Source organism: Solanum pennellii, chromosome 2, assembly GCF_001406875.1.
Source record: "Solanum pennellii chromosome 2, SPENNV200".
In the NCBI taxonomy this organism is placed as follows: domain Eukaryota; kingdom Viridiplantae; phylum Streptophyta; class Magnoliopsida; order Solanales; family Solanaceae; genus Solanum; species Solanum pennellii.
In genome coordinates, this window is record NC_028638.1 from 50,922,208 (window position 1) to 50,934,952 (window position 12,745).

General features: G+C 33.1%; 2 protein-coding genes across 3 annotated transcripts; one reads left to right on the forward strand and one right to left on the reverse strand.

The window, feature by feature from the left end:
* The first annotated feature begins 2,498 nt into the window (after nt 1-2,498).
* Nucleotides 2,499-3,281, forward strand: LOC107011349 (E3 ubiquitin-protein ligase RHA2B-like). The gene has a single exon (XM_015210814.2). The coding sequence runs from the start codon at nt 2,571-2,573 to the stop codon at nt 3,069-3,071; it is 501 nt and encodes a 166-aa protein (XP_015066300.1). The 5' UTR covers nt 2,499-2,570; the 3' UTR covers nt 3,072-3,281.
* On the reverse strand, nt 3,082-8,749 carry LOC107011348 (histidine kinase 1). 2 transcript variants are annotated; one of them, XM_015210813.2, is made up of 13 exons: nt 8,341-8,749; nt 7,969-8,211; nt 7,100-7,891; nt 6,761-7,008; nt 6,462-6,621; nt 6,124-6,250; nt 5,945-6,034; nt 5,582-5,764; nt 5,403-5,472; nt 5,220-5,262; nt 4,845-4,985; nt 3,631-4,698; nt 3,082-3,560 (listed from the first exon to the last, which is right to left on the reverse strand). In XM_015210813.2, exons 1-13 carry the CDS (start codon nt 8,605-8,607, stop codon nt 3,345-3,347), a joined length of 3,648 nt encoding a protein of 1,215 aa, XP_015066299.1. In that variant the 5' UTR covers nt 8,608-8,749; the 3' UTR covers nt 3,082-3,344. The 2 variants fall into 2 exon arrangements, with proteins under 2 accessions (XP_015066299.1, XP_015066298.1); XM_015210812.2 differs by having other exon boundaries at nt 7,100-7,894.
* Between the last annotated feature and the right edge of the window lie 3,996 nt (nt 8,750-12,745).

Genomic DNA, 12,745 nt, shown 5'->3' on the forward strand with positions numbered 1-12,745 from the left:
TAGACACTAGAATTCTTCGAAAGTATATATGCTATAAAAAAGTCGCCGCTTATTTCCGCTTCTATAACCTTGTTGAATCCAATACATGGTGTCACAAAAATTTATCTCATTGATCAGCAAGCAATCTGGTTATAGACAAAGCCAATTAGAAATAGTTATTTCATGGGATACATTATGGCGCTGAACCATAAGGGACTAAGAAAAGAACATTCTTATACACATTTGCGGACAGGACTCTTCAGAGATCCTAACCTCAAAGTTGATTTATCATTATACTCCTATGTTGTATTATAATATCTAATTGCTTCCATCTTAAAACTAAAAATTAGCTGAAAATTAAATTGTAGACTTGAGTAACAAAGAGTTGTAACGTAGGTGAAGGGTAATGAAGAGTCAAATAGTATGTTAAAGAGCCAGTTAATTCTATAAATTTTATCTCTTTCTTTTACCCAAATTTTCCAATGTTTTGATTTCTTGCAAGCGTAAATATAACTCATATTGTCAAATCTGATAGTTTTGTTATCAAGAAGCCCGATCAGTTTATTTTAGAGTATAGAGATAAAGAGACGGACCTTGTCCAAATGGAACAAAAGGGAAAAAGAAAAATCAAGGGAGAACTGAATACACCAGCTTCCAACTTTTTGTAATACGAATTGGAAGGAACAGTGATATGCATATATATATATATATATATATATATACACACACACACACACTAGAACAGGCAAAGCTTTATACTCTTTGTGGTTGCAAAAGATTTTCAGTAGTCTCTTCGTAAAGAAAAAAAATTAAAGAACAGTTGAGATTCTACAAAAGGTGAACCCTTATGTCAGATATGGCTACCCAAATCTAAAGAGTGTCAAGTATTTGATTTACAAGAAAGGTTACTAGCAATGACATTTTTGAAGCCAGTATGACATTATATGCTTAGAGGACGGTCTGAGAGAGTTTTATAGTATTGGTCCAGGACGATACAATGATTCTCGCAGTTCAGAAATCGTGAGAATCACATCAATGAGTTCATTTCTAAGACGAATTAGCATAGACACTCAGGTTACCTGATCAAATTTTTCTTGTGTTATCAGTTTTAGTATGAACTATTGGAAGACGGAACACTTAAATCCTAGGTGCTATTCCTTTTGCTCCATCAATTTATGTATCTCATAAGTTTACTAATTGGTTGTTGTTTATTTATACTTAAAAAAGTTTTGTAATACATTTTTATTGATCTATTTTTATTATGTAAGTAGCCATGTAAATGGAAATTCAATAAATAAAATATTTATCACATGATCGTTTTTCCTTCATAATATTTGTTGGTTTCTTTTCCTACAATGTCTTATGAATTTTACTTTTTATCCATGACATGTTGCTCGAACAAGATAGTGTTTGTGAGTGTGAGTTATATGGTTTTCAGGAGTTGTTTCCTATAATTATGTTTGCAAGTTTTATTAGCCACTCTTGTTTAACATTTGATAATGGCACGATTACTCATCTTTTTTTTTTCATGAACATAGGGAGGAGAAACTATTCTCTTCTTTTGCAGTTTTTATTTCTTGGCATTTTCCTTTTGAGAACGACAATATCAAATTGATGCTTCGATTTTTTAATACATCTCAAAGCAATTTTCTCTTTAATTTTTTTCTATATAATTTCGTCCAACTCATGACACACATATTCTAATTTTATGCATTTTATTTTAACTCAAATGTATCAATTAATATGAAATATACGTGTAACACATGTGTTCAAATACTAATTTAATATTAAAAAGTATGAGTTGGTGTTCCTTTGTTAAGGTGGATGATCTCCATATTTGAATTTATTAATTTATTCTATGCAAAGAATTTGAAGTGTCCCCAGATTTTTATTTACTTTGATATAATAATTGAATAAAAATTATTTTAGTTATACAAAAATATTGAAATCTTTCATCATATAAATAATCGGAGAAATTTACTTCTCACAAATATACCTAGATCATATATTATTTAATCATGTATATTATATATTTACCAGCCATTTTTAATTTAATTGAACACCTAATCACTAAGTTAATTCTTATAAAAACTTATATTTTATTCTAAGAAGCGGCAAACTTTTGCTTCTTTTATTTTCAAAATTGATATATAATGTTTCTTTTAAAACATTATTATTTATTAATATGACAAAGTAGCAGTTGTTATTTTCTCTGTCTCTATATAGCTGTCTGTTTTAGATGTTTCATATATATTAAGACATTAATTATTACTAAAAAAAGGTTATAATTTTACTTTTAATTTAAAAGATTATATAATTTCCTAAGTTAATAAATGTATTTTTTGGTTTCAAAAAATATGCATTATAATTTAGTAGTACTAAAAAAATTTTCGAATTAAATAAAGGTATATTAAAAAAATTATTATTATTTTTTATTTTTTACTTTTTAGAATGAATAAATAATAAAAACAGATATAAAAGGAAAAATGAACAAGTAAATAGAAATAGAAGAAATATTATTTATATATATTTAGGAAAGTGATGACAGTTGTGTTTTTCCACTAAGAAAGACTTTACTCTTTTTGTGAGTGATGGGGTTCCTATTCCATGTGATTGAATTACCGAAATTGGCATTCTTATGGAGATATCTCAAATTAACGGTGATTGTTTTCGTTACTCGGCTGGGACTCTGCAAACCTCCCCCTGAAGAAGACGATGCGGATTCAAGCTACAACCCCAATAGTTACATCCTTCTATTAGACGGCACTTGCCCTTCCCTTGTCACCGTTCCAATCGAGGTCGCCACCGCCGCCGTCAAGCTCAAAGTCCCCATACTCCTCTACAGCGATTACCTCATCTGCCGCCGCCGGAAATGCGGCCAATCAGTGAAGGGATGCTCGATCTGCCTTGAATCGATGGAGCTAGATGAGGAGGTCAGAGAGCTCATCACCTGCAGCCATGTCTTCCACAGGGGATGCCTTGATACTTGGGTGAACGATGGACACGTCACTTGCCCCTTGTGCAGATCTATGTTGCTACCTCCTAAGTTGACCTCTTTCCGATCTAATTCTCTAAATCCATCCATTAGTTAGTTTTCGATGCTTATTACAAACTTCTGCTTTAACTATAACAGATGCAAAATTAGTGTTTACAGACATTTCCTGTACAGATTTCCATACTTTTTCTAATAAAAAATCTGATAAACTTATTGAGACTTTTGCATAAGCTGTAGAACAGTTACAAAGTTAGTTTCCTGTACAGATTGCAATACTATTGCTAATCAAAGCTCTGCTTTAAGCTCATGAGTTTTCTGAGCTCTTCCATTTTTGTTTGTTTCTTCCGTTTTTGATAGAGAGGTATGATGGTTAGGTTTTTCTTTTAGTCAAGGAAAGAATGGTGGAAACCATCAACTTGCTGTCTATGGGCTTGGTTAAATAAGCATCCATACCAACCTGTAAGCATTTTGCTTCATCTGATGACATTGCATGAGCTGTCAGTGCAACAATGGGAATGTGTGTTCCCGTCCCCATTTCTGATCTTCTAATTGCCTTTGTTGCTTCATAACCATCCATCTTCGGCATCTGTTAAGAAGCAATTATATCAGCAAACACACAGCAGTTTCTTATAACCGTAAATTCATGCTCTACTTACTTGACAATCCATGAGGATCAAGTCATAAGGAAGGGAATGAGAGCCTTCAGCTTGGGAGGTAATTGAATTATCATCTTCCTGAAGAGATTCATTTCTACATTCATCTGAATTAGGCACGGGTTTCAGTGCTTCCACTGCCTGTAGTCCATCTCCTACAACAACCACTTTAGCTCCCAATTTTTCCAGCATTATGGTAGCGACTCTTTGAAGAACTGGGGTATCCTCAGCAAGCAGTATACATAAACCTGCTAGAGATTTCTGCCCTGCTACCTTATTTGAGCAGGCATTTGTGACCTCTTTGGTGGAGGTGCTTGTTAAATTATGTTCTCCATCCCTAGTTTGTCCCAGATGAGTCCTGTCAGGAGCATTTTCTTCCAGATCTACGCTATTGAAGTCAATGAAGTAGTTGTTTAAGGTCCCATAATGTGAAAGAGAGGCGTTGACAAAATTTTCTTCCCTCTTTTTTTCAGAAAGGAATGCAATTGCACATTTGTCATTTCCATTATCTGACTTGTCAGAATCATCCGAGCAGGCGATATCGGAGTGGTTAGGATCAATTTCAAGGCATTCATGCGAATCTCCTTCTACTGGTGCATTACCAAAAGACTGCAGCTCAAGAGTTTTCTCTTTTATAATAGCTTCCAAAATCTGAATCATTTTCCCCTTATATAGTGGTCTATTGACCATAAGTAGGTGTCTCCTTCTCCGGAGTTCCATCTTGATGGTACTCGATGTATCATGGTAAAGAATCCATGCAAAATTTGCTCTTCCATGGTATTTATCAAGAAAATTTAGCTGCTCCTTCCATATACTTGTGCTCAAGTCAAGGATGCCAATGTCAACAACTATGACAAAAGGTGATGAGGCATCAGGATCTTGAATGCTCAAATCTTCAGGTTCTAAGCATTCACAAGTTGTGTCTTTCAAATGGCCTCTGGATATAGAAATACCCTGAAGAATTTGAGTGAGCTCATTCCAGTCAGATGCTCCCCAAGTATGCACCCCATTTCTCTCTAACCACTGGGACATTATAACTCTACCCATTTTTCCGTTGAGTGCAAGCAACACCTGATGGATGTGCGGTAATACCGCATTATACAAAATTAGAGATGACTGAATCTACAGAGAATGATAAATAACACCTGTAATACTCTATCATTCAAGTGAATCTGTGAGTTGAATGAATACATTTAGTCCATGAAGTTTATACTTACCCTCATTTTATGTTCCTCGAAACTAAACTGGCAGTGCTGCCCAGCGACTTCTGCAGGACAGTTTAGTTGAAGGCATAATTGCATCACTGTTCCTGGTCCATTTTTCTTTACAACTTTGATCTCTCCACCCATTTTGTTAACCTGTATAACATCCTATCATCATCAGAAGCTGTCAAAGCAGTCAATATATCTTCGCTTATATGCGTAAAGCCAATTCCAAGGGAAACATTTTAAGAAATGATGGATAGTGGAACTTTGCTCAGAGAGTTGTTGTTCATGCCATCCTTTACCTTGTAAGGGGCTTAAGACCACATCAAGTCTTAGAAAATCACAAGGTAGAACCTGAAATTTATTTAGAAAAAAAATTGAACTCACCAGGGTACGTACAATGCATAGTCCGAGGCCAGTCCCACCATGCCTGAGTGTGAACATTATCAAACGATGAGTTTTTTCCTTCCCAGGTACTAACTAGCTTTTAAGGTAGTAAATTCATGATGTAATCTGTTATTTAACTAAAGAAGTTCACCCATATATGAGAACAATGTGAAAACTGCTTACAAGCGAGTGGTAGAAGGATCAGCTTGCTCGAAACTTTCAAATACAGATTCCCATTTACTTGGGTCAATTCCTAGAGCAACAAAAAAGGGAAAATCCAGAGAATGAGAGTTGGTATGCAGTAGCAGAAAGTGGGAAAACAAGGTAACTGTTGACTTTATGGTTATTTTGGTGATTCTTACCACAACCAGAGTCCTCAACTTCAAACCACAAGATCATTTTGTTATCTTTCTTGGAGAACTTTTTTCCCTGGCTTTCTTGTCGTTTCAACTTCACTTTAGGAGCAGACCAAGAGTCTTTCTGATTAAGTGGAAAATTCCCTCCACGAGCACTTCCACACCATCCGCGAAGAATGATGTAGCCGGCTGTAAGTTATTTCTCAAATTAAAATCACCAAAATCATGACCCTAATCTCTTCGTTTTATGAGAGCTTATATTAATATAGGGTCAGTAGAGTCACTCTGTTTGATTCGTGCAAGGGCTTTTCCAATTATGAGGACAAATAGAAAGAGTTGAAAATGTATTTATTAAAAAGTTGCACTTACAGGTTGTGAACTTGAGGGAATTGCTAATCAGATTTGCGAAAATTTGAACGACTCTGGCAGAGTCTCCTTTAACTAATTTTGGCATATCATCTACAGATAGAAAAATGAGAAAATAATATGCATTCAGAAAACAATGTGAAGAGTCTCGAAATCAATTTGTAAGGAGAACAATGATGTACCAGAGAGATCTAGAACTGTCTCAACATTGTGATTAATGCACTGGACAGAGAACATATCAACAAGTCCTTCAAGTTCTCGAGCCAAGTCAAATTCTGTTTCTTCCAACACTAGTTTTCCAGATTCTACCTGCCCAATGAATATTATGATTTTTCTCAGGTCTAATTAAAGCACTCTTTTGAGTAATGGGCTTAAGCTAGCTGCAACATTACCCTAAATAGTCTATTACCATTTCATCTATGCCATAATTTCTCCGAGGAACAGTAGGGTGACCTTAGTCAATCAAAGAGTAAACTCATTCGAATAGTATCATCAAAAGAGTTGTTAGTGTGCATCTTACCTTGCTGAGATCCAAAATGTTGTTTAGAAGCCGAAGCAAGGCAGTTGAGCATTTACGAATCTGAGTAATAGTTGCATACTGTTCATTTGTAAGAAAACCATCACTTATAAGAATGTCCAGCAAGCCAATAACTGCAGCCATAGGTGTTCGTAATTCATGACTGTGAAAAAACAAAGCATGAAGTAACTGTAGAAATGTACATTTTGAGAAACTAAAAATTTAAACTGAGAATGAGTCTTTCGCAGAGGCAAGATGTAGAGTAGAAGAGCGGAAGTAACAAAGGACTGATGAATATTCACCTCATGTTCGCTAGAAATTGGCTTTTGTAATTGCTCGATGCCTCTGCTTTCCTTCTTGCATCTAACTGGCTTATCAGCTCTGCTCTAAGTTTCATTTCCTTTGAGACTCCATCTGTTAGTACGAAGATGCAGACACATCCAATGATTAGGATGCATATTGATGCTGAGATCAATATTACAAGAGTCTTGATAGCCCTCTCATCTACCTTTCCCATTATATATTTCCTTGGAATGATGATAACTCCTACCTGCAAAGTTTGCACATCATTAAACATCGACAAATCAGCAGAACACGCTTATCCAATCATGATACTGAAATGTACTGAGCTAACAATTTACCATTGGAAGTCTCTTTAACTGCAGGTAAAATGAGTCAATATAATAGAGCTGATTCCCAAGTTTAGCATTCTCTATGTGCACTTCTTGACTTGGGGTAAGCCTCTTTCCATATTCCTTCTGTAAGCACTCAGCCCCAGATCGTATAACGGGGTCTTCAGAATCAATAGCCATCATTAGCTTTGGTCCTTTTGTAGTATTCATCAAGAGAGGGCTATTTGTGGATGTAGCGAGCAACCATCCTTCTTGAGAGGTTAAATAAATGTGACCACTATGAAACTCAACAATTTCTTTCATCAATTGACCTACACTATACAGTGCTGTAGTAACTCCCACAACAGCAACTATGCTTTTATTGGATGGATCCCAAACTGGCAGTGCTGCTGAAAGCAACGGTGAATCTGTATACTTGCTCACAGCCACATGCCATGAAGCTGCACCATCTGGTACTTGTGATATACCAGCAATGTTGATCAACTCGTCTGGTGGAATAATGCTTCTCTTCCCATTCCTTTCTCCAGTTGAAGGATCTAAAGGTTCTCTGTACCAAATTGCTGAGATGTTGTTGTGTATAGTTTGGTCATTCCATCCTTGACGAGACGATAACAAATTTACATCATATGTATTACTAATAGAATAATTGGCAAGATCAGAGTATATGTAGAATGTATTGTTACTCCTGTGATCTCTATGGAAAGCCTGAACAAAACCATTTTTATAGTTGATGGTTAACGAATTAAGAGCTTTCCGACTAGCAAACAGAGCCCAGGTTACATCCTTCATGGATTCGTACAGCTGCTGAGGGGCAAACACTTTAAATTAATAAAAGATAACAGTACCAAATAAGTTGAGCAAGAGAAAAAAGAAACAACCTCAACTTGTTGAGCTTGATCAACAGGCTTGCTATACTTTCTGATTACATACTCTGATAGCTTAACCTGAGCTGTAGTTATTTCAACAGTAGAATTCAAAATATTCCACATCCTTAATATTGGTCTCTGCAGAAGCTCATGACGAAGACCAAATGCAAGTGTGTTTAGTGATTTTGTTGTGTAAACTCTAGTAAAATGCCATGTTAATAAAGTTAGCATTCCAATCAAAATAGCTAGCATGACCTGCATACAACCATACAGAAAAAAGCCCAAATCAACAATCTGAATCAATCGAGATTCAATTTTCAAAATCAACAAAAATTGGAGAGCAAAACTATAGAACAGCAAAAAATTATCTCTATTGTTGCTTACCATGATAGCAAGACGAACAACGAAAACACCACGATACGATGAGTGACAAATACTACTATCAAATGGAAGTTCTTCATCGACTTGATAATTTCTTGGGGTACCACTACCACTACGCGATGGAGATTGGTTTCTTTTGGAAAAATCAGCAAATCCAAGCATCTTACTGAGAATTCTTTCAGGCAATGATCCTTTTGGTGTAATTGGAGGTGATGAAGATTCAATGCTCAGAGTAGTAGTAGTTCCATAAGTTGCTTTATTATGTGCCATTAATATTCTCTGTTCAACTGTATAGAAAAAGAATAAATCATTAGAGTTAGAGGAGGAATTTTGAAGCTGATAGACAGACAAGTAGTGTAAATGACAGAGACTTAAAGAAGGACCAGTCTGTGTTATTATATAAAAATACTGGTGGAAGTGAACCAATGTCAGTGTGACACTGAATAGTGGGAGTTATGTGTGTTATTTATTTACTTTGTTCCACATCCACATAACATTTTTTATTTTTTCTTCTATCTAAACCGGTCATTTGTTGGAAACAAATTATTTCAGGATCAGAATAATATAAATGAGATAAATTATTCTAAATACGATAATAAAACAATTTATCCCAATACTTTTTTCTTATTCCATGACTAGTTATAAGCTACGTAGTTTAATTATCTTTTATTTTAGTATTCGACCAACCACCAAACTAGTAGCTATCACCCGTTATGTTAAAGACTTACTCATACTTGTGTTTATATTCAATTAAATAATTTAAACTGTAATAATTTAAAAATTAAGTGAAAATACAAATCATCTTATCATGATTAAGGGATGACTGTGTGTGAAAAAAGTATGTGTCATGCAATCCTTAATATAAAAGATTTTATCCTTTTTTATCACTCATGTTGCTGCCTGAGTAATTTAAATTCAATCTTGACAATACAATTCGCCCGATTTAATTCTTAGAATTTGAATGGAGGCATATTTATTACTCCTTTATAATTAGAAGGGTCAAATACCCTTTTCCCTTTTTAACAATATGCGGGTTGTCTAGAATAACTTTAGTACAATATGTACCAAATATTTTGAAATATTCCAAATGGATAGAATGCAATCTACCTTAGGGCAGAAAGAGTATATAGAGTAACTGGTAAAACTTTTACCCCAGGAGTACAAAAAAGAAAAAAACTTGTATAAAGTTAAAACAGGCTCAGAAATGAAAAAACTCAAAATGTTTTTTAATCAATATGTTTGATATCAAGAACCTCCATATTTAGGATAAATCCTTAATCATTGATCCCACCACTTGAAAACCTTTTCCCCTTTTCTTCTGTTAGTAGCTAGTACTTTTTATCATACGTAACTTCTGATTTAATTGTACAAATGTGACCCGAAAAAGAAACAAGGTTCTGTTGCAATCATAAAAAGGATTACACGGTAAAGTTAAAATATACTTAGTTGTCTTAACTATCGTTTTAGATAATTATCACTTGCGATCAATATTTAGTGATAATAAAGTGGGTTAAGGTTTCAAGTTCGGAATTTATATAATTTTTGTATATGTAATTTTGTATAATATAATTTGTGTAATGTTTAAAGTTTTAATATTTGTATTTGTACAAAAATAGTTCAATTATACAAATGTACATGTGAATTATACAAACGAGAGAATTTAAACGATCGATACAACCAGCACATATGCAATTATAACTATGAAATATAATTAAATTTATTATTATAGTGACTATTTGGGAAAATTCGCCGAAGAAAAAAAGAAGGAAAAGTCACACAAATTCCTCAAAAATTGATAAGTCTTTGGTTATTATAAGGCTCTTTTTTGGGGGTATATTTTTGCTGAAACATACCACTTGATAGATTGAGACTAGTGACAAGTGAGTAGTCACCATCGAAATCTTGTACTGGCATTGGCTATGCAAAAATGTAGTTGTCTTATAAGACCTTAATAATTGATTTTAGAGTACATACATTATTTCTTATGGTCTACACTGCCTTGCTGTGTTGAACTGGACTCCCTCTTTCTTGTTTTTATGTTTTGTAACAAAACTCGTGCAACATCCCCATTTACAATTGCTCAATAGTTGGATTATGTTTCCCCTAAGGTGTGTCAAAATTTGTCTCACCTCGGTTAGCTCGAATGTATTATTAAATTAAAACGGAGAGAATAATAGCTAATTTAAAACTTATTATGAATTTTACTCTTTTTTTTCTTTCTAGAACCATAGTTATATAAGTAGAAAAAAAGTCTAACGAGTTCATGACTCGGCTTGTTGGTCTAACTTGTACTACAAAAACGCTTTGTTAGGCTCGACTCAACTTGATAACTCGGGTCAATAATATCACAAGTAAGATTAGGCTATACTAGTACTATAAATTAAACACTATATACTCTTAAAAAGAATATCTCCATATATTTATCGTGAATCAAGGTCACTATATTTTGGAGAGAAATTATATGTAATGTTGTTTATCTGAATAGAGAACACATATGCAAAAAAAAAAAGGATTAATTATCAGAATTGCTCTATGCAAAAAATTATACTATATTTATTTGAGATTAAAGTTATATATATATATATATTCTCCTTCATATATTTGCAGACACGTCATAAAGAAACAGTGTTCTTAAAATAGTCTTAGGGTATAACAAAAAGTGTTCAATCCTACAAATCGACCAATTTAAGACCATATTTGTGCAAAATGAGGAGAAGGACGACCCCTTTACACTTTTTTCCCCCACTGCCAAGGACCTTTTAAAGTTTGCATTATTTAAAGGACGATTCCATATTAGAGAATTGAAAGAGAGAGGTCATAAGTTCACCATATAAATCAAAATTTTCAAGAACCCAAATATTCGAATAAGCAGACAAGCCATATATTTGCAAGATTGCAAAATATAGGAGACACAACACGTGTATTTTTTTTTGGAATTACACCCAGCAAAAGGCAAAAAGGGTATCTCTCAATTTATTTTAAAAAACACTCATAGTGCTAAAGAGGCTGCGTTTCTGTTCACTCGTCTCAATTTACTTGACATATTTTTTTATATGAATTCTATTTATTTGACAAAAAAGCCAACAAAAATGTATTCTTCTATTAAAAATTCATTTGTTTTAAAGAAGGTCTAACAAAGTATTTTTATATTAAGTAAAATTTTATATTTAATTAAATAAATTGAGATAAAAGGAATTAATTGTTATAGAACAAAGATATTTTAAACTATACGCTAATTCATCCCAACTGTATGACCAAACAATCAGTTTGACACTATATGCTTTATTCATCATTAAAAAGAATTGAGATATTTATATATTAGTATAATTTAATAATTATGCTATCGTTTTGCTTTCATAGTAGGTTCCACTTCATAAAAAGAAAAGTAGTTTGGTTGAATTAAAAATATTATAACCTTTTTAAAGTATAGTTTATGAATCAAAAGTTTTTATTTATTTTCAGGTTGTGGTGCAACTCCTTTTGCCGATATTGGACAAAAATAAGTAATTGAATTAGAAAAGGTAAAGCTCACAGAGCATAAGTATGATATGATGTCGCGATACGTAAAGGAAGGAGAATTCACGGTTAGATTTTGTTCGATACGTATCTCAAATACATTTCGAGATGATTAATATCTATCTGTATTAAGTATTTACATTTGTTAACAAATTTAACTAAACATGTTTTAGTGATTAATTAAAGTCTGAAAACAAACACATAACACGTTAATCTATATACCGAGACCGAGTATGTTAGCCTATAAACCAAGTAACCAACATTATTATTAATTATTTCATCTGTTTCATAATACTTGATTCTTGTTGACTTCATATATTATTTAATAAATAAAATATATTTTATTGAACTAATTTTATTAACGATGTTTTGAAATTCCAAGTTATAGTTGGTAGTTTACTAAAATTGACAAATAAGATAATATAGAACACTTATTTTTAATAGGGTAACTTTCACGTATAACAAATAAAAAATTTATATTTGTATGCTATAGCAAAGTTTGCATAATTGCGCTCCATAACAAACATAGAAACTGTATACTTCGCTATACATATACAGTTGAAGCAAATTGTATAAAACGAAGTGTATAAAACAAGAAAGAGAAAGACACTTGGGTAGAGAACTGTATAAAAACAAAGTGTATAAAACGAATTGTATCATTATAAGTGTATAGAACGATTATATACAATTTGAATTTGTATAAAATGAGAAAGAGAGAAAGACAAAAGAGACTTGACAAGGAATATACAATTGAATCGAATTGTATAAAAGAGAAAGAGAGAAATTAGATACAATTTGAAAATTGTATAAAACGAGAAAGAGATAAAGGCAAAAGAAATTGGGCAGGGGAGTATTTTTATAGTTATTTATAAGTGTATAGGACGAAATCATA